This window comes from Rhinolophus sinicus, linkage group LG02 (genome assembly GCF_036562045.2).
Source record: "Rhinolophus sinicus isolate RSC01 linkage group LG02, ASM3656204v1, whole genome shotgun sequence".
In the NCBI taxonomy this organism is placed as follows: Eukaryota; Metazoa; Chordata; class Mammalia; order Chiroptera; family Rhinolophidae; genus Rhinolophus; species Rhinolophus sinicus.
The window spans coordinates 95,232,483-95,254,314 of record NC_133752.1 but is presented as its reverse complement, the minus strand read 5'-3'; the positions used below and the strand labels follow the sequence as shown (position 1 = coordinate 95,254,314).

Sequence of the window (21,832 nt, the reverse complement as noted above, 5' to 3'; positions counted from 1 at the left end):
ACTTTGATAATTTGTTTAGTGAGGGTCAATTGATGGTAAATTCTGTTTGTCTTAATTTTTACCTCACTTTTGGTAGTAGTTTAGTAAGATGTGAAATTCTAAGTTGGCGGTTATTTTTTCCTTCATATTTTGTTGTTGTATCATTACCTTTCAGCCTCTGCACAGGGTTATATGAAGTCTGTTGTAAATTTGTCAATAATTTGTGGTCATTTTATGTTCCCTTTATGGTAGCTTTTATGGTAGTAGTAGTTTAGTCTTTATTCTGAATGGTCTGTAGTTTTATTATAATGTATTCAATGGTTTGTTTATCTTTATTAATATTCAGAATATAATTTGCACCTGATGATTCATATCTTCCTTTACTTCTAGAAATTTCTCAGCTACTATCTTTTCAGATATTGCTTATACAACATCTCTACATTATTTTCTTCTGAAGCATCTCTCTGTCTCTTCTCCATGCCTCTAATTGAAATTTTCTAATATTTATATTTATTTCGTTATTGTGCATATGGGTGGATTCCTCAATACTACCTTTCAACTTTCTGAGTCTTTTTTTAGCTGGTCCCAACTATCCCATGTTTTAATGTTTCTTTTTAGTGACGTTTTTAGTTCTTTTTTCATAGTCACAAGTTCTATTTTATTCTGTTCTGTTTTGTATCATCACTTATTTTTTTTAATGGATGCTATCAATTATTTCTTTGAGCATACTAAACACACACATTTTAAAATCTTTGTCAGACTATTTCATCAACTGAAATTTATTTGGAGTGAATTCTTGTTCTAATGGTTTATCTTGCTGTTGTCTTTCCAAGCATCCTACTATTTTATTTATATCAAAACATTGGTTTACAGGCTCATTTTTTTCTCATTCCCTCTTTCCCTCTCTCTTTCCACTTGAATATAGTTCTGTGACTACTTCCATTTGTTCCAGCCTCACTCTCAATTCACAAGCAGTTCTTATAAGCTTGAGGGAGCCTGTTCTGCTGTGACATGAGGGTATTGAAGCCCCCAAGCCATAAGGTGGCTTGGCTCATTTCCTATGTGCAAAGTAAGTTTTTACTCTTGAGCCTTCCCAGGCCATAGCTTTCTATAAACCACAGCCCTGTGTTATAAACTGCTTTTGTTCCCTCCCACCACCTCAATTTCCTTTAATTCAAGCTTCTGGCTTCAAGGAGTGAATTTGTTCTTTACCTAACATGATGCACATTTAGCCTCTGTTACCAAAAAAAGGAGCTTTAAGTCAGTATGCATTTCTGCAGCTGGAACCAAACAGGCTAGTGGTATCATCCTGTGTATTAGTTTCCTATGGCTGATATTAATATAACAAAGTACAGCAAATTGGCTGACTTAAACCACAGAAATGTATTGTCTCACAGCTCTGGAGGCTAGAACTTTGAAATTAAAGTGTTGGCAGGGTTGTTTCCTTCTGACAGTTGTGAGGGAGAATTGGTTCTATGCCTCTCTCCAAGCTTCTGGTAGCCTTGAGTGTTCCGCTTGTCGATGATGTTCTCCCCGTGTCTTCACATCGTGTTTTCTCTGTGTGTATCTGTATCTGTATACAAATTTCCCCCTTTTCTGAGGACAAAGACACATTAGATTAAGGCCCACCTTAATGACCTCATTTTAACTTTATCATCTGCAAGGACCCTATTTCCAAATCAGGTCATATTCACAGGTATAAGAGCCAGGACTTCAACATCTTTTAGGGGACACAATTCAGTGCCCAATATCCTGGTTCATTGCTTTACATTTCTTTACCAGAGAAATATTTATCTTGTTTTGCCCAGTATGTCTTTGTATTTTTTCTTCTTAAACTGTATTTATCACGTCCATGTGGTAAACTAAATTGTGAATTCATGATGCCATTGTACTCCCTCCTTCCCCCACCAAAAAAGTCCTGTGCATTCACACCAGTTTTCTTCGTGTTTCTTAACCAAAGATCTTTCACTTGATTTCAGCCTTACTTACATATATGATCTACTCTAAGAATATTTTACATTGTGAACAGTGGCTACAGTTATTATCTTATGCATCAAAAGCATGCATTAAATATCTGCCATTTTTTAAAAGAACATTTTAAAAGTCTGTTGCATCATAGTAAAAGTCTTCTCCACCAGTGTTTCATCTGTGAAATAGGCAATCAGTTACCATTGCCAGAAAAGGATGTGTTATGTGCTGAACTGTGTCTCTTACCCCCAAAAAGTGATGTTGACATGTTAACCCCCAGTTCCTGTGAATGTGACCTTATTTGTAACATAGGGTCTTTGTTGATGTAATCAAGTTAAAATGAGCTCATTAGAGTGGGTCCTATTCCAATATTACTGATGTCCTTATAAGAAGTGGGAATTAGGACACAGAGATACACAGGGAGAACACTATGTGACACAAAGACAGAGATGGGAATGGTGCAGCTGCAACCCAAGGAACATCAAGGATCTATGGCCACCACCAGAAGTCAGGAAGAAGCAAGGAAGGATTTTACCCAGAGTCTGAGAGGGAGCATGGTCCTGCCAACACCTTGATTTGGGACTTTCAGCCTCCAGAACTGTGAGGGAGCAAATGCGTGTTATTTTAAGCCATCCAGCTTATGTTACTTTGTTACAACAGCCCTAGGGAGCTAATAAATTACAGGATGGTAATATAAGAGCTTCCATGACATCCCCATTAAATGGACACAGCCACTGGCCCAAATGAGTTCAGTGACCTTATGTTTCCAGTTTGCATTACATCTTAAGGTAAGGAGTTTTGCCACTTACTTCCCACCATACAGGAGCCATTTCCTGTTGATTGATTAGAAAACTACTACTTCTAAGCTTCAAAATACATTGTAGTATTAAAGAATCAAATATGATAAGGCTTGTGTATAGCTGTGCCTGCCTCTTCCCTGGCAGTTAGTAAATGGTCAAAAAATGTTAAATAAAACTGAATCTGAAGTTCACTCCACTGAGACTCATAATTTAGGTTCTTAGGAACTTAGGTTCTTACCTCATAGCAAATCTCTTTGTTCTCAGACTAATGAGGCCCATCCTGCCCAGTTTCCTCTTCCTAGAAACACATCCACGCCTCCTTTTCTTACTCTTTCTTCCCTTCCTTTTCAAGCAAGTGCCCTGTGGTCCTCCTTACCTTTTGTGTTAGCCCTGCAGAGAGCAACTGGAACCTGCTTTCTCCCTTCTCTGGCTCCAGGTTACTCCACTTGCCTTCTGGCTTCACATTTTGCTGACACTGCTGTTCCCTAAGTCATTAGAATCCTTCAAATGCCAAATACAGTTTCCAGGCCTTTTCTCACTTGACCTCAGCCTTGCATGTTGTTACTAATAAGCTTTCCTTAATTCTTGAAGTGCTCTTCTCTTGACTTCCAAGACACCAGCCTATTCTAGTTCTCCTACTTCTCAGAGCATCTTTCTCAGTCTCTCCTGGTTATTCAATTCTGACCCTGCTCTGAGTATTAAGTGTTGGGGTCACTAAGGATTTCATTCTTTGGTTCAGCTTTATACACTTTGTTATTCCCCTGTTTAATCCTTCAATAGGTATCTATGGTTTTCAGTATAAAATCAAGTTCTTCAGTTTAGCCTCTCTCCTACATGAGTTCTCTAATCTAGTCGTAAAAAAATTACTTGCTGTTCCCTGCTATTTCATGCTATTCCATGCTTCTCTGCCTTTCTACAAGCCTTCACCAAGGTGGGTCTTCTGCCTAGTCCTGCTGGTCTCATTCATATTCTGTGGTTAGCTGGCCACCAGTGGCCTCAGGCTGTCTGTCTGCTGGGGTGACAGGGATAATCAGATCTGGTAGTTCTCATCTCTGAGCAGGCTAACCCAGTCTTGCTTTCACAGTGGTCTCAGGTTTCTCAGCAAAAGAGAGCAAGCTCCAATGCATAAGAACTGTCCAAGTATCTGCTGGCACCACATGTGCTCCTGTCGCATTAGCCAAACCAAGTCTCATGACCAAGACCAGAGTTACTGTGGGAGGGGAAGGCTGTGGATACCATGGGGGGCCACACTACATAACCTTTTAGGTTTCACCTTCTCCTTATTAAGCCATCCATCCATTCATTCATTCCAAGGACTTTATGAACATCTACTAGAAGCAAAGCCCTGGGCTAGACACTAAGGATGTAGAGAGTCTTCTCAGTGCTTAGAATTTATATTCTAAGACTGACATTCAAAGACTATCACATTCAGTGAAACTAATACTAGGATATACCAGAGGTCCCACCAGGTAAGGTGGGCCTCAGAAGGCCTCTTTGCATTCTTCACCATTGGTGCAGAAATTGCTACCTCATTACCCAGGGTTGTCTGTTAGAAGCCTCTTCCCTCTGAGGATGGGGGAACTGGATGAATGTGGTCAAAGGTACAAATTTCCAGTTATAAGATAAATAAGTAATATAATGTACACTATGATGACAATAGTTAATAATGCTATATATTTGAAGATATTAAGAGAGTAGATAATGGGGGGTGAGGGGTGGGAGATGAGGGTAAGGGAGATCGAATATATGGTGATGGAAGGAGAACTGACTCTGGGTGATGAACACACAATGGGATTTATAGATGATGTAATACAGAATTGTACACCTGAAATCTATGTAATTTTACTAACAATTTTCACCCCAATAAATTTAATAAAATAAAATTAAAAAAAAAAAAGAGAGTAGATACTGAGTTCTCATCACATGGAAAAAATTGTTTTTTTTTATTTGTATCTATGTGAGATGATGGATGTTAACTAAATTTATTGGGATAATCATGTCATTTGCTGTACCCCTTAAACTTACACAGTGCTATTTGTCAGTTATAGCTCAATAAAACTTGGTGCGGGGGTGGGGAGGAGAGAATAATCAAAAATCAAAATATAGAAACAAAATTTAAAATATTTTCAGTGTGTACATTTTAAAAATTATCATTGAAAAATTACTGTATTTCTTTGGTAACCTATAAATATCAAGCATGAAATTAAGTAAAAATAGCATTTTTGCAAAATATCCCAAGTCAAAGGTGGGTTATAGGAGCAGTTAACATTTTATCCTTAGGATGCAAGTTTTTTGCTTGCTTATAGGATTGTATAGCTGCTGTAACTTCAAATTCATACTTGTGAAAATTACATAAACTAGAAGTCCAAATGAAATTCCTTTTAAAAACAACTATCTGAAGCTTCCATATTAAGTATATTTATTTTTCCCTAGAATTAAAACAGATTGCATTGGGAACCCAGTCTTTCATTAAGACAGGGATGGGGAATAGAGTTGGGCCTGCATTTTCTCACAAAAGGCACAATGTGAAACGCATCTGTGAACATTGCATAATTTGTTATGTTCTACAAAGAGGTGGGTTTTTGTTATACACATACCAAAGCTATTTGGTACTGTTTCACCAATGATCTCTATTCAGGTCCAGAAAAGAAATTGGCCTCAGAAGAGTGAAAGGAGAGTAAATTTTTCTTTAAAAATTAGATACAGATTATCACTTCAAAATGCAGGAGGGAATTTTACAAGTGACGGTGCACTGATTAGCTTTCCAATGGACATCCAGTCCTTTATGAAACACATACTAGCTGTGGTCAGCTGTGACCAATGTGGTTTATTACTCTCCAGAAGAGCTGAACTGAGATTACCCATCTAATTTAATTGAGAAATGTTGGGTGAACTTGAACTGTTTCATGGACATGAATGACCAGAGAATTTATTTGATACAACATTAAAGGCTGAATATGGTAACTATCTCTTTGATGGTTTGATACAGTCATTTCTTTACCTCATTAGCATGTCTTTCATTTTTTGTTGTTATTACTATTCTGATGATTACATGAACAGCTTAAATAAAAAAGGAAAAAAAATTCTGTACATCATTATGAAAAATTATGAACATTTACCTTTCTTGGTAAATATTCATGACAGTTTTTATGTAGTGCAATCTTTAAAAAGCGACATCAATTTTCAGGTAAAAGAACCTAAACATGATTAAATTATGGAAAAATTAATAAATCCACTGTGTTTTCATGTGATAGTCCCTAAATTATTTTTAAATATTACCTTCTGGTTTAATTAATTAAAGGGGAAAAAAGATGTCAGGAAGTTGACATGTTATTCACCAATCTCCATTACATTTCTTTGTAAATTGGGCAGTGTGAGCTATCATTGTGGTAACTTTATCAACAGTATGGCACACACGCAAGGTAGCATCAGATAATAAAGTGCTTTCTCTTCCTACATCTGCTAACATTTAAGACAAAGTCTGCTGCATCCCCAGTGACTAATGCTAAGGTATAATTTAGATATATGCACCTTTCCTTATTGTGTTTAAATATTATATCTTTTAAATTATTCATAGGAACACAGAGATAGAAACTCTAAGAATAAATTACAAAATCACACTTCATGTACTACTAGTGACTCTTTAAATGGAATTTTTCATTGAAACTTTGTCATTAAAGTAGAAAGGCCTTTTGGTTGTGCCCATACAAGCATAATAAATTGTATATGTTTGTGATACTGAATGACTCTTGCCCATATGCTGCACTGCAAAGCTACATGAATGAGGCATTTACCAAATCAGGCCCACCACATTAAACAGAAAAACAATCTTTATTCATGGTAACTTATCAGTTTCAATTAATCAACCTTAACAATGGAAATTCTGATGTGTTCAAGCAACTTGAAAGCAATAGGTCATCTCCAGGGCAGCCATGTTGTGTCTTTGTGCATAAGGTTTCAAACAAAGCAACATCTCCAATAAATAGACGGACATATGCATACATACGTGTGCATATATATACATACCAATGGATGGCTACAGCTATGCCATGTGGTGCCAATAAAAACACACGTTTATTGTTAATGATTTTTATCATAGCAAATGTAATTTTTTTCCTTCGAGTATTACTTTTTGAGCTCTGTAAGTTTAAACAAAAGGAAAGAAATTTCCATTGGATGACCATCCTTTCAGTTTCTGTGCTGCTATGTGAATAGCATTGTGCAAACCATTCCAATGGTTTTGAAAAGGGGTAACCATTGGTTTGATTTGGTTACACGGTTTAGTAAAGAGCTCCCTCCCACTGCCTTAGGGTCTGTGAAAGGTCTGTGACCTGTTTAGAACTGCCAAGTGAAATGTCATGTCGCCCCTCCCAAATGGGAGTATCTGCATTCATTTGATCAGTATAAAAAATGATTGGGGATGGCGAGATCAGTGCTTTTGAATTGCAATTTATAGCAGTTTACAAAAATGCACATTGTTGGAAAAGAAAACATGGAAGTGTTTCTTTCTAAATTGCATTACCTGTGAAATGTCATTAGTCTTTTAAGGATATTTACATCTTTTCTTTAAAAAAATTATTTAGGAGACTTATTTCAACTAAGGAAAACCAGAATTTCATTACATTATGATTTTGTAATTTGTATGTTGGCTTTAATTGCAGAATTTAAGGAATACAGTGTGTCTGAGTTCTTAGGATAAACATAATTTGTTATCATTCCCATTTATTAATTCTGTAAGATAGTCTTTGCTAATCAGTTGCATTAACAGAAGCTTCCTAATTATCTTTCTCAGATTACAAAGGACTTTCATTTGTTAGTAAATACCTTGTCTGCTGATTTCTAATAGTAAGTCTGAAATCATAGACATAATGGAAACTCTACCCAGGTTTCCATTATTCCTTCAATAGGTTACTACTGAAAGTTCTTTGTCAGGTGAATAATTTCTAAATTATGGTACCCATAGTTTCATAAAAGGGAAAGGTTATTTCTTTTTCATTTAATGTATAAATAATACATGAACTTTATCCAAAAAGTTGAGGTAGGCTGTTCAAGTTCATAAAAGCTTAATGCAGCCATCTGGGTCTCCGGGGTGCAGAAAACAAGGCCATTTATACATTGTACAGGAATCTCCAAAGGTCCATATCTTCACCTTAGGCAGTGGGTGGAGCTGGACATCATTTTGAAGAATTCTTCTTTTTGTAAGAAAAGTTATCTGAGAAAAGGCCCTCAGAACTTCCCTGGTTGATCCTTGACTGGAAAAAGAAAAGCCTTGCTTCAGAAGACACTTGACCCAGATAGGCTCCCTAGCCTTCCACTTTGAACCTCCCAACCATTGAAAGCCGAGGTTGTCACGTTTTTATCTTTGTTCATGTTAAGCCTTGGAATGACAGCCTGGCTCTGTGTTCCCCTCTCCCACTGCCCAAGCTGTAAGTGTCCACATTGACATCTACCGGTGACCGCAGGCTGCAATTCTTTGTTGCCTTCTCCACGCCTCTAGCTTTCACTGGGATTAGCCTAGGGCCTTTGTTCCCGTTCAAAGCTGGAACATCACATCCCGTGTTGTGGCTTTCCTGTTTCAGACCCCCAACGCTTTCCTCACAATTTACACACCAGGTAAATGTCCCTCCCTACAGAGCAGAGAGCCCCGCCTATGGGGGTGGGGAGGGCAAAACTTCCCCATTGCCCAACTTCAGAAGCCCTGCCAATCTGGTTTTCTTTCCTTCTCATTCATAATTTTCTATTTCCGTTTGGAGGGAAGAATGAATACAGAAATGGAAATTTAAATCTTAGATCCCTGGACCCCAATACAAGACAACCCCTCCCTTTTTGCAGAAAATCTCTTACGGTGGCTCCTGATTTGAGGAAAGGGACTCTAAGCAGAACGGCATTTACTGGCCTTGGTCAAAGGCACCTAAGACTATTTCCACAGTCTGGGGCAGCTGGAAAACTGTCTCAGAGGAAAACTGAACTGACACATACTATTTTGAAAGTTGAGGTGGATTTGAGCACCTGCCCCTACACACACCTCTCCTCCAGGTTACTGAAGAGCCCCTCCCCTCCACAGCTGGAGCTAGGCCTGGGAGGACCCACTAACGGTGCTGCACAGAGCTATGGGGGTGGAGTGGGCAGTGGTTTCTGTATAGTAAGTAAAACAAATTTCACATCTCTTCATCTTTTTAGTGAGGTTGTCAAGAACCCTGAAACAAGAAGGGTCTTTGAAGAAGCCATCCATAACCCACAACAGCTCAGTGAACCGTACACGGGATGCTACTGAGTAAAGGGCCGGACCACTGGGCTGCGCCACACAGGACCACAGAAAGAGGGTTCTCACCATCTTGGCGTAAGGCCTGCCTCCCTGGCAAATGATACATATTATCTCCAAGGCGTTTCTAAAATAACTGGTAAGCACCGCAATGGAAGAGGACGCAATGTGCTTCGGCTGTGCGCACCTTTCCAAGCCCTTAAGGAAACAGCTCGCAGGTGCTGGGTGCGCGGGGCGCTCAGACCCGAAGGGCTGCCAAATCTATTCTGGTGCTTGCTGGGCTCAGAGGAGTTCCCCGGAGTCTTAGGGTGGGAAGGAAGGAACTTCAATTAAAAGTATTTTGAGGCAATGAACTCTTGAATTCATTCTGTCTCCCTATAACACAAATCAAACTAATTTGCTCGCATTTCCAGCCGTCCCCAAGAGGGCGAGCCGTAAGCCTGAAAGGGGATTTAAAATTTTCTCTAAGAGAAGTCCACTCTTCCCTTACGTGGCATGGGGCTCCTAGCCTTACCTTATAAGCCATATAGAATTCTTTAGTAAGTGGAGAAACCCTTTGGAGTTTTGCTTCCCGGTAAATTTCAAGATCAAGATTCACGTATCTTCTTTCCGGACTGTCAGGTACCATTTACTTGAAAGGCCGGTTTGCTTTCTGCTGTGCGTAATGTTCAACTTGGTCAAGTTCCCCTAACTACGTTAGGCCCTGTCTGTAGCCCAGTTTCAGAATCGTAGGCCTGGATTACAGATTTCTAAAGTTATTTATTAAGTCTCAAGAAATATATTTGTGGTAGTTGTCACATAAAGCTGTTATACTCTGGTGCAAAAGAAAGCTGGGGAGGCGATTTATTTGCGCGTAAAAGGCACGGATTTAATTGGAGAGAGACCTGTTATTTTCAACGCAAGTACATGGGGGTGGCATGGCGCCCTGGAGCATTATTCGAGCTTCATCTACTATGCACTATATGCCACCGTCTCTAAAGGAGTGTTGCCCTAGAAACTTGTTTTAAATCTGCTGCTATATATCAACACCTTGTTTTAACAGTCCTTGGCTGAATTACAGTTACACAGTTTGGCGCTTCTTTCAAATTTCCTCCCATCAGTTTGGCTAAAGAAAGGAATTTTTCTCCTTTAGAAATGAATTGGCTTAATTAGTAAGTAGATTAATGGCAATTGCTGGTGAGTTGGTTTCCAGCAGAGTTTCACCAGAGAGGGTTAATCGGAGTCAGGTCTGGAATCTTTCCCAGAACTGGCTGCCAGCCATTTCCACCAACCAATCAACCCTACAAGAAACGGAAGAAATGAAATAGAATTTATATTCTCTGTGCTGTTATCCTGGACAGAAATTCTTGGAAGCAGCCTTTTGGTTTGGTGCAGGACAGACGGTTTCATTTCAAAAATTTCACAGAAATCTTGAAAGGTTTCACCTTCAAGATTTATCTGGGTACCAAAAGCAGAATTTCAAATGGCACAGGGAGTGTCTCCACAAAACATTGATGGCGCATTGGAACCACCTGAGGCCCTTACTGAATTTCAGGTTTAGAGAAGTTGCAAAAATCTCCCATGTCCCGCCCTAAAACTATTGTCTACCAGAAGCCATTAAAAAGTTTAGTTGTATGTTTTGCAGCCTTTCACTTATTTTTTCCATAGTGATAAAAATGCATTCATAGTTTAACTTGCAGCTGCATTACTCTTGCAAAAAAAAAAAAAAAATCCCTGCTGAGAAATGCATATAATAGGAAAAACAGATCGGCTGGACAGCAGTGTAATTAATGCCAGAAAGGGCTGAGGCCGGTTTCATAGTTTGTCTTTTGAGGATATCAAGACGAGACCTGGTGAAAAATGACGCATGCTTTAGCATTTCAGAAAGCTGGCAACTGGCAGTGCTTTTCCTTTTTTCTTTGACTTTCTGCCTCTGAACAAAGAGGTCGGCAGAACTAGCTAGGTTGTAATGAGTTCTATGTCCCTAGCACATTAAGTGCATCATGGAAACATATTGTATCGAAATAGTTTGGAGGAGAATACCGGGGATGAAAGAGAATGGGTGCTTTGATCAGCTCCCTGGGGTCCTGAGCACGCACAGACTGACTTGCAAGGAGTTATTCAGCTCCAGCTAGACACACTTACAACACCATTCAAAGGAATTTGCATATTTGTAATTTATCACATTGGTCCAGAACATTTTTGCAAGGTAAATAAAAGTTGGCTGAATAAAAAAAAATCAATCATCGCAGATATAGAGGAAACTATGAAGCTAGATTTTCCATTAAAAACATAAATAAATATGTCCAGAAAACATGACGATTCAGAGGCTGATCTTATTTTAAAATGTCCTTAGAGCAACAGGTTATGTGTTGACAAAGACAAGAGTGGCCACAATTTCTTTGTACTTCTAATTTAGGGTAGTATCTGCAGCTTCCCACTGGAATAAAAGCAGAAAATTGAATGAGATGCATGTGGCTATAACCAGCTCGCGACATGCAGAGAAAAATTAGTACACACTTTGAGGAGAGGTGAAAGATGGCTTAATCTCCTTGGCATCTGCAAGTGCTAAGATTAAATCTCATTTCTCCTGTGGATTTCATTGCCCATCTCAGGTTGCTGAATATGGAAGCTCAAGACGATGAAATGTCTCCACACCCGGTCAACAGCAAAACTTGCTTTCAAATGCCCCATGAGAACAAGTGAAAATTTAACAGTCAGGCATTGTTCTGAGTTTTTAAACAACCCAGTTAAACAGCAAACAAGAATCTTCAACTTGACCTTGGAAAAGTCTGTGTGCCTGCAGATAATCTATCAAACAACTCTGGATGACAATGATATATTTCAAAGTATTGTCAGATGAAAAGATTGATAAATTTGCTGCTGCAAAGAGAGAACTTTGGAAACAGGCAATTTAGCGCGCTGCCTCTGCCGCCTTCTCTGTCCTTGCCGCCCCATCCCCACCCCGCCACCCCCGGCCTTGGGGCCAACTCAGTAGAAGAGGGCCAGTAAATCAGCACTGTAATATTTCTTAAGGGGCACGGAAAAGCTGTGAACAGTACCTCTCATATTAAACGCAATATTTCTTTGCTTTCGTGGGGAACAAAAGTCATAGCAAGACGTCTTTATGGCTAATTCAGTCAAAGGCACATCTCGGTTCCCCCGCAGAAAGGTCAGTGTCGTTGTGTTTGGTCCACCGAGGGGGTGTTTTCACATTGAAAACTTAGCCAGCTGTCCCTGTCATACCCTCGCCATTGGGGAGCGCGCCCTAGCCATGGTTATTAGGCACACTCTACACCTGCAAAATATACCGATTTCCAAGACTTTTCAAGACCCCCTCCCTGTTCTCATGCCCCCTCCTCTTTCGTCTACTAAACTTTGACAACACAATTCAGGCCCTGGATGAAAGCGCTGCACGCAAGAGGAAAGCTGGGGAGGGGGGCAGCTCAGCTAGCGTCTCAGGGTGTCTATTGAGCAGCCATCAAAGAAATGAGGCGTCAAGTATGTTCTCAAGAGTAAGTAAAACTTCCAAATAATTGCTTAGAGGCATCACACATTTGATATTACCACAAATGCGCATTTTTGAACCCTAATATTTAATTTTATGCACCAGTGTTAGGTGTGGGGTTGCAACCAGGCGTCCTTCATTTAGAAGTGGGTCTTTTTAAATTTTCTTTGTGTTTAGCATGTCACTGACCAACGTCAGGAAACAATTTTTTTGAGTTGTCCCAATGCAAGTCCGTATCTCTTTTTAAAAATCCTAATACCAACACACTGTTGTTATCCATTTCACAATGCTTTGCCAACTGGATTTCACAATAAAACTCCCTCTGGAAACATCCACCAGCTAGCCTCGTCACCAATCCAGTGCCAAAGGCTTGCATCCAAAGATAGGTGACTACCTAGCTGTCTGGGGATGCTCAGTGGTCCAAACAAAAAAGGAGCTAAAGGGGATCCTGTGCAATGGCTAAATAGAAATGGTAAAACTAGAAATAATTCAGAAAAAATTCACTTTAAAAGTGATAATGCCCCAATGCCAGTTCCTCTAATACAGGAGTGTAAAAGTAACAAGCTTTCTCTAGGAGCACTTCGGAGTGGGGGTGGGGGACTAAAGATTCCTATCGGGCTGCTGGGGGGAGGGGGCACGAGAAGGAGAAAAGAGGATTTAATTCAGCCGTGGTGCCTCTAATCCCGGTCTTTGTCTAATCCGTCCACACAAATTGCGAAGAGTTCCATGAAAAGTCTTCAGATTTAGGCAAAATGCAGGAGTGCCCAGGATGTCGTGGGTTCCCGGAACACAGGCAGGAGTGAAGCACACTGCGTGCCACAGGAAGCGGGAAAGAGTGCCTCTCACTAGTAGGGGACCCTGAAGTCTTTCCTGGCGCCTGGGGGCCTCCATACAGCCAGCCACCAGCAAGCAGAGCGCCCGCGCCTCTCCAAAGCGAAGTCAGCGCAACAGGTTGTTTGCAACAGGTGCCGACTGCCCAGAGAAGGGATTGGCGCGAAGCTGCGGGGATCAGCCAAGTGCCCAGACTCCCCAGAGAAACAAGGGTAGATTCCCCAGTGGCCCGAAAGTAGGGACGGGCTGGAAACCGGTGCCCCGGCCACTGCCGCTGCTAGCGCTGGCACCTCGGCCCAGAGGCAAAAACAGCTCTCCATAGCCTGCGCCCTGGGCCATGGGGCCCTCTGTAGGCGGCCGTCCGAGGGCTTCCCGCCCGACGAGAGGGCGTAGTTGCCCCAGGCCTCCCCAAAGGAAGCCTTGGGTCTCATCTCCTGCCCTCGTTCAGACCGTTCTCCCCTCTCTCTGATCGCCGCTTCCAGGAGCCCCTCTTGGAGACTTCCATGCGCAAAGATAGCAGAACTGCGGAGAGCCCGGCGCCCGGCAGCCACTTCCAGGTTCCAGGGAAGAAAGACAGCACCCGAGCCCCGACTGCCCTGGGAGCAGGGGTGAGGCGGGCCTCCGGGGATACTCATCCGACTCCACCCCGGCTCTTCGGAACCCTGGGAACGTGGAGCATCGGGCGGGGCGCATGCGCGCCTCCGGCCGGGGTCCCTCCCCAGCCCGCCGAGTTTGGGGAAAGTTTGGCGAGGTTTGTCTTAGCAGCGGCGGACGTCCCAAAGGTCAGGCTGCACTGAGGATGCGGCCGGGAGCCCCCCGGAGTCCCGGGAGCTGGCTCGGCGGGGGCCCGAGGGCTGAAAGGCGGCAGAAGGTGGGGAGAAGGAGGCCTTTTGTGTGTGGCACAGGAGAGTCACTTGCGCACAAACGCAGCAGCGCGCTCCACCGCCGCCTCAGCCTCCTCTGCTGCACCTCCGCCTCCGAGGCGCTTCATTACAGCCGAGCCCTTCCCCCGCCTCCCCCCGGCCCCGGCCTTTGTTCGGCTTGAAAGTAATGCTGTGAATTAAAAGAAATGACAATATTTTCTATCTGCTTGAAAGTCCAAGAGAAGAGCCCTTGAGCTTGGCAAAAATCAGGCAAATCATTCATCATGCCACCCCGCACCTGTGGTCTTGGCATTGAAAACCCTCCAGACCTATTCCTATTAAACTTAATTATTCCCCCAAAGCGCACAATGGTTGAAATGGAGCAGGTTGGAGTCTGTTTATTGGTGGTAAATGTTTTTCTGAAGATCTTCTGAATCTCATTGTTAGCTCGTTGTTTGAGGCTGCCCTCTTTCTTTCAGACTAGAGTAGCCTTGGACTTTTCAATTTTCAATCGTAACATCTGCTTAATCGTACGGATCAAAATATGGAGACACAAAACATATGTAATGGTTGATTTGTTAAATCCTGGTAATGAGTTATTAACAAGGGAAAACAATAGGCCAGGATGGTGAGAGCCTTATGGTAACAGAGTCACTTTATGTAATGCCTGACGTTTCCCTTCTTGATAAATGGAACTAAGGTCTGAGCGCCAGGTGATAGCAAGAAAATCAATGTCTTTAGGGGCCAGCACGGAGACTTTTTTCTATGTGAAAAATTAGGAGACATAAAATTTAATTGGCTGATCAGGAGGGGGGGAGACAGTGGTCTTAAGTTTAATTGCCAGTAGGCTTAGCAAGGGAGACAAAACAAGATTTGGGCCTGTTTGTTTGCAGCACCCCAGACTCAAGTCCAAGTGTATCATTGAAAATGTGTTTTATTATAACACATGTCATGCTTTACAGTTCCCATATTGTGTAAAGACAATAGTTAATGGTACATTAAAGACAGGCAAACCATGCCAACACGTCTTGGAGACATTGTAAGGGCCTCTCTCTTTGCTTGTTGTAGGCAGCTGCAGCCCAGGACCCAGAAGCACAAAAAGAACAAGTTTGAAATACCAGGTGCATCCTAGAGAACCACGACAGGGATTGATATGTTATAGCCCAGGACATGAACCTAGCAATAAAGATATCATTTCGATTGTCTGCGGCTTCCACGGCCTGTAAAGCCGGGAGGCCCTCAGCAGCCTGCTTTCTGGCAGGCCTGTCTCCCTCCCTGGGTTTCCCCATCTCCCTGGGCCAAATCCGAACACCTGTTGGCCAGACCCCACATCCTGTCGTGGGAATCGCTTCCTACCAGTGGTTCCAGATCTCAAAAACGCAATTGGTTGTGGAATTATTTAGGGCCATTCCCACAGGCTGCAGAAGGCTTCGGAAAGGCAGTGAGAGGGGAGGGCGAGGAAGGTTCGCCAGGGAGTGCTCAACTGGTGTTTGTTCAACCTCGCAGCTGGTACTCGGTGCCAGTGCAAAGGCCCATTAACGAAAATGGGATGAGTTTATGGATTTAAGAGGCTTCACACCCTTTCCATGGAAGGGTGTTAATCCTGGTACTGGCAGATGAGCAGTCCTGGGAATCCCCCACAGCCAATTTCACAGGGGTTCCAACAAGGCTCTTTATGCGCTGCGCTCCCAGCCTGGGGTGGGGGACTCAATCTCTTTCCCACCTACTTTTTCTGCCATACAAGACCTATAGGCTCCAGAATTCCACTTTTTATGAGGGCTTTTAATTAATCCATAGTGTTCTTTCTTGGGAAGGAAAAGGGTCCACAAGGGGGCTCCATCCCAGAGGCCACCCAGCCCAGGATGGGGATGTGGTTCTCCTCTCCTCCTCTTACCTCCCTTCTGCTCCCCCTTTAGGAGCCACCCCACCCCCTCTTACCTCCACCTCCTGTGAATTCCCTGATGAAAAACAAAGGGAAGAGGTATGGTGCTTCAGGTGCCCAGCCTCTGAAAATAGAAAACCACCTTTTCATGATGTGTAATATCTTACAAGGCAGCGATGAGAGGACCTTGACCCTAATGCCCACCAGAAATGTAGGGAAAAGAGAGGGATGGGTAGAAGGGGCTTTTATTAAGTAGAGTCATTGGCACTCTGACACCAAGGCAGAATGGCAGAGCAACCTGGGATGTAGACCAGCCAGCTGGGCTGAAATTGAGGTGTATTTAGTGGAAGATGGTAAGGTGTTGGGGGGAAGGTAGTGCACCCCACCCAAACTCTCTCCTCAGAAATCTTTATGAAACCCTCTCCAGTATTTCCTCCCTTTCTCTAACCACTGTCGGTGGAGGCTAGACCACTGGGGAAATGATTTTAGCCAGCTCACCAGTAGAGTTTATAAAATGCACCCTGTTCTGGGTTTGCAGCTTCTTTATTATGCTAAATGGACAAGGGCAGCCAGGGAGGACTAAACTCTTTGCCCTGGTGGTCCCAGGCTGGGTTTCAGCACAGGGACTGACAAGTGTTCAGAAAAGGAAGGCTGAGCAAAGGGCCTCCATAGTCATCCAGGATAATTGATAAATGTCAACTATTTTCATACACATTTTTTTTTTTAAGTTGGAAGAAAAGTGTCAACTTAGAAGAACTCTGAATCAACCAGTCATGCAAACTGCCCTTACACTGGTCCTTCCAGTGTCAGGCTGCTGTATTTACTGGCCATAGATGCCCCAGGCCAGAGGCTTTCCAGCCTGGCGCTGCCACAAGGAGCACCAAGTGCAGCTCAGTCCTGTCTGACGCCAAAGGAGACTCTGAAATGATACGTTTGTTCTGCTTTTACTGCCGCATTTTTTAAAGAATTGCTACACTAGAATGAATAGATTATGAGTAAATAAAAAGAAGCTGTCAGTCTCTTTGAAGGTTGTGTTTAAAGGGACTTGCCAAGTGAGGACAGAAGAGTGACAAGATAGAGACCCTGGTGTTTTACAGGCTCAGCCCGGCTCTTCCGCTTCATCTGCACCGCACTAAAGGATGTGTTGAAGCATTGAATCACAAAAAAAGTGGCACACAAAATAAAAGGTGCCACATCACAATGATTGTAGTGTTTTAACTGCCGAGTGCCACATTACCCAATCCAATTGAAACGTAGGTCTACACAGCCCAAGGAAATGGTACAATACTTACATAACTTATAATTAGAAGTCTGCCTAACATTTGACTTTCTAATGAGTGTAATGAGATTACATGCCTGATAGAAGCATTTGTGCAAAAGCAACTTTCGTGTTTAATGAGGCCCTAATACAGGTCAACATCGAATTATTTTCTCTCCTTCCCAAATTCTCTCCAGTGTGAAATCTCCATCTTTTAGGGGAAGGCCGCGAAGGCTGAAAGGGGTAAGAGGGTCCACGGCAAAGAGCCTCCTCGGCGCTTCGCGACCCAGAATCTCCGCGTGTCTGACTGGGCCGCGCTGCGGGGTCGGGCTTGCGGCCTTGCTTTAATTGCTCTTGGACGACATCCATGGCACCCGCGGTGCGCGGGGAACCCCTCGGTGGGTCTGAAACTAGGTTAAAGCAATTAGCATGCTGCCGACATATTGTCCTTCAGCAGGGCCACGGGTACCGGGGAGTTCCTGATTGTACCTAGCAGGACTAGGACGGGGCCAGGGCGGAGTAGCCCATCGCCGGGCCTGGGGCTGCGTCGTGCGGGAACGGCGGTTCCGCGGGAAAGCGCGCGCCTCCCGCGCGTGACCCCGTTCTGCGCCTTCCCTTCACTCCCACGGCGTCAGAGCGCGCGCGGGTCCCCGCTCAGCCGCCGCAAGCCGGAGCTCCGACAGACACCGGAAAACTCCGGGAATGCAGGGAAAGCGTGGTAGCGGAGGAGAGTCGCGGCAGACGGGGTTTCCAGGGCTTCCGGCTGAGCTACCCCAGCCGCGCCCTCGAGTTTCTCCCGGTCGCTAGGGGGCGAACCTGCGCCCTCCGCTCGAGGCTGGCCTTCTCCCCAGTCGGTTTGCCAAGGAAGACGAGATTCTGTCGGAGGCAAAATGCAATCAGTTTTAGAAATAAGCCTTTGCAGAAGTGGATGAAGGAGAGGACATGGTCCTTCTCACCCACCTAAAAGACCCTGGATTTTGTTGGGAGGCATCCGAGGGATCTTCCGGTCTCAGCACCCACCGTCCCCTGCCCCATCTCCTTTAAGAGGTTACGTCAGAGTTCCATGTACCTGATGCTGCAGAAGGGATAGGCCACAGGGCAGCTCAAGAGCAGCCCTTTCTGTACAGCCCACGAAAGCAGAAAGACCCCTTCCCTAGGTCATGCCAGAAACTAGCCTCCTGTTCCCACCGCACACAGAGCATTCACTTCGTACACTATAATTAGGCAGGGTCGGTGACCTTGGGTAAGGCAAACATCGTCTCGGAGCCTCAGCTTTTCCTCTCCGAAAAATGGAAATACTAAAGACAGCACGACCTACTTGCCGCATAGGGTGTTTGGAAGCTAGGCTAAAAATACAGGCAAGTCACTATTTAGGGCAGGCGGTGCAGATGAAGGTTGCTCTTAAGAGAGCTGAGCACTGGGAATAGAGTTGGACATCCTTCACCCTCTAACGCCCTCCTTTTAAGCTAAATCTTATTAAAATGTGGTTTCTTACTAGGTAGCTGCATTTTGAGTCTCTGGTCTAGTTACCAGAGTGGGTTAATTCTTTTTAGAGATATAACTACTACCCTCATCATGTATTAAACAACTTTCAGGAAAATGTGTAAATAACATTTATTAACATCGCTTAGAAATAAACCACATCTGACAATAAATTATCATGAAGTTTTCTGGCCAGAGTTCTTCCAACAATGCAAAGTTCTGCCAAAGGTGCTGGGGGAAATCATAGGCTATTGCATATTTTTAGAAAATCAGGATAAATTATATAAATTATATATTTAAAAAGATCATCAATTTCATTAACTTGATAGCATAATAAATAGATAAATAACAGTTGATTGCCATTAGAAAAATGTGATTCTTAAATTACATTTACATTATAAATATTTACATGTACAATATGCACAGAGACATAATCAGATCCTCAGGCAAGTCTGGGATTTCTCAGGACACAAACTCAAAGGGCGGTTCATTTTCTATGTTGTTGAAGGAAGATTTGCTGTTGAGTTTTCTGGGGTCCTCTGGGGTCCACACTTTGGCTGTTCGGATAATATTTTGTTCTTTCAGTTGCTTTTCATCAGTCCATGAAAGAGAGTGTCCTGCAAGGGGAGGGAGGCCATAATCCGGGTCGCTGGGAGAGGGGGACCCTGAGGAAGTGAAAAGAGAAAACAGACTGTGAATGTCCAACTCTACTCCCAGTGGAGCCCTCCGGTTCTTTAAGATTTCCTCCCCAGCACCTCGATAGGCGTCTTAGGTTACATTGGAATGACACTCTTCCTCCACCCCTCAAGCCCCCAGCACCCCCTCCCCGGAACCCCAGGAGCTGCAAGTCCATCGAGGCCTTCCCTCTGAGCTGCGGTCAAAGTGGCAGAAAAAATCTGAGAAACGCCAGCTCGAGCTCAAGGTCGCCGGTGCCCACGGACCATCTATCCGTTGGACGGCTTGTCGGTCTGTTCATCTAGTCCCTCCAGGACCTTCCCATGCCCACCCCCGTCTTTCCGAGCTGGAATGCGGACGCACTTACGCGTGCCCCGATGGCAGATGATGACCTTGTGGGCCTGGCTGCCAGGGCTGTCCCCGCCCAGGCGGCCGCCGCCGCCGGGTCCCCCGCCAACACCGGCGCCGCCGCCGCGCAGGGGCAGGTCGGCCTGCACCAGCTCGCTGAGAAAATTGATGTAACCTATGGCCAGGCGCAGCGTGTCCACCTTAGAGAGGCGCTTCTCGTAGGGCAGCGTGGGAATGTGCGAGCGCAGACCCTCGAAGGCGTCGTTGATGGACTGCATGCGCCGCCGCTCGCGCACGTTGGCAGCCTGTCGCAGCTGCTGCAGCTCGGCCTCCGAGCGCACCCGCCGCCGCCTTCGCGCGGCCGCCGCTCCGCTCAGGCCGCGTAGCCGGGCCCCCGGGGACAGCACGGCCGCCCCGGCGCACGGGTAGGCCAGGCACGACGGCGGCGAGCCCGGCGAGTAAGGGAAACCGCCGGGGGGCGCCCCCGCCTCGAGGCAGTAGCCGCCGCCGCCGTCGTCGGGCTCCCCTGGCCCCCCGGAGGGCGGCGGGGCGAGCGCGAGCGGGGCAGCTGAAGGCGCGGGCTGCAACAGCAGGCACGCCCCGTCGCGGTAGCAATATTCGTGCAGCTGGTGACTGAGGAACTCCACCTCGGCCTGCTCTTCCGCCAGCAACTCATCGCCGTCTTCCAGAGGGTCCCGAGAGGACTGGTCGGTGAAGAAGTCCTCCTCGTCAAAGTAAGGAGACGGGAAGGCGTCCAGGCCCCCGGGGAAGTGCTCTAGCAGCACGGCGTCCATGCTCTGCGCTGCCGTGGGCCCGAGGGAGGGACTGGTGGCCTGAGATGGTTCTCTAGAAGTTTGACGTTGCAGTTCTTGCTCGTCTGGCAGCCTTCTCCCTCCCTTTCTCCTGGGTCCTGCGCGGGAGGCAGTGGGGCTGGCCCGCCCGCTTCCCACCCCCGGCCTCCCTGGAGTGCTGCGGCTGCTGCGCTCTGGCGGCGCCCGCGCAGCGGTGGGGAGGGCTGTGGCCGACTTGCTGCAGCTGAGGGCCGGCACGCGAGGATTCTTATAACTACATCCACAGGCGCGTGCCAGGGACCCGCGGCGCCAGCCAATCACCGAGTGCGGGGTGCCGGCGGGGAGGAGGCACGGGGGCCCGGCCTGCCGCGCGGGGGCTGGGGAGGCTCTCCTAGCGGTGGGAGCTCCTAGGGCAGAGAGGAGGCGGGGCCGGCGCGGCCCGGGGCTCCTCCTGCTCCTCTCCGCCTGTTCCTCCCGCGAGTACCTGCGGCGCTCGTGGCTCCAGGGCGCTTGCAGCCCTGCCGCCTGCCTGCGCGCGAAGCGCAAAGCTGGGCCCTCCCTCCCCAGAGCTGGGGCAGCAACGCGCGGCGTCATCGCGCAGCTACAAAAGGCCCTAGTGGTACCGGGCAGTGGCCCAGACGGCGTTAGTGGATGACCCACGGAGCTCGCTCCTCCTCAGCGGTGGGCGCAGAAACTGCCAACAGTCTGGGCGGTCCGGGTTGGGGCATTTCTCCATCCCCATACCACGGGCGAGGGCGGGCTTCTGGCCTGAGTTCGGTTCCGGGCTTCTATCACTCTCTTTCCCGGACCTTTAAAGGACTCTTGTAAAGTTGGCACAGTGAGCGGGTGGGGTTGGAAGGTGACGTGCTCCTGCTCCCAAGGCGTTCCAGACGCTGCGCGCAGGGTCCGGGGTGCGCGCCTGCGGGCAGCTGCTCCGGAGCCTGACTCTGGTGCGGGCGCCTGTCCGCGGCGACGCCGGCTTTGGGGTGGGCCTCCCCTCCCTTACCCCTCCCCGGGAAAGAAATGGGGCCACAGGAGGGGCTGCCTCGGAGGACAGCTCAGTGGGGCACGTTTCTTCGGAGAGCAAATCGAGACCCTAGGGGTTCGCAGCAGTAAAACCCGATACAAAAGAAGTCAATTGAATTGTCTGCTCGGAGCAGTCCAGAGGGAGGGCGTAGACGTTAAAGGGCAGAGTGTGACCGTTCT

The 21,832-nt window shown here is 45.8% G+C and overlaps 1 protein-coding gene across 1 annotated transcript; it reads right to left on the bottom strand.

Moving 5' to 3' along the window:
- Positions 1-18,943: 18,943 nt before the first annotated feature.
- On the bottom strand, positions 18,944-20,892 carry PTF1A (pancreas associated transcription factor 1a). Its single transcript, XM_019754163.2, has 2 exons — positions 19,855-20,892; positions 18,944-19,477 (listed from the first exon to the last, which is right to left on the bottom strand). The coding sequence occupies exons 1-2, from the start codon at positions 20,627-20,629 to the stop codon at positions 19,275-19,277; spliced, it is 978 nt and encodes a 325-aa protein (XP_019609722.2). The 5' UTR covers positions 20,630-20,892; the 3' UTR covers positions 18,944-19,274.
- Positions 20,893-21,832: the final 940 nt, after the last annotated feature.

Excerpts from the sequence above, each read along its gene's own strand:
- PTF1A (XM_019754163.2), bottom strand. The coding sequence starts at position 20,629 with ATGGACGCCGTGCTGCTAGAGCACTTCCCCGGGGGCCTGGACGCCTTC. Across the intron at positions 19,478-19,854 it reads CATCTGCCATCGGGGCACGC|GGTCCCCCTCTCCCAGCGAC; the intron begins GTAAGTGCGTCC and ends TCACTTCCTCAG.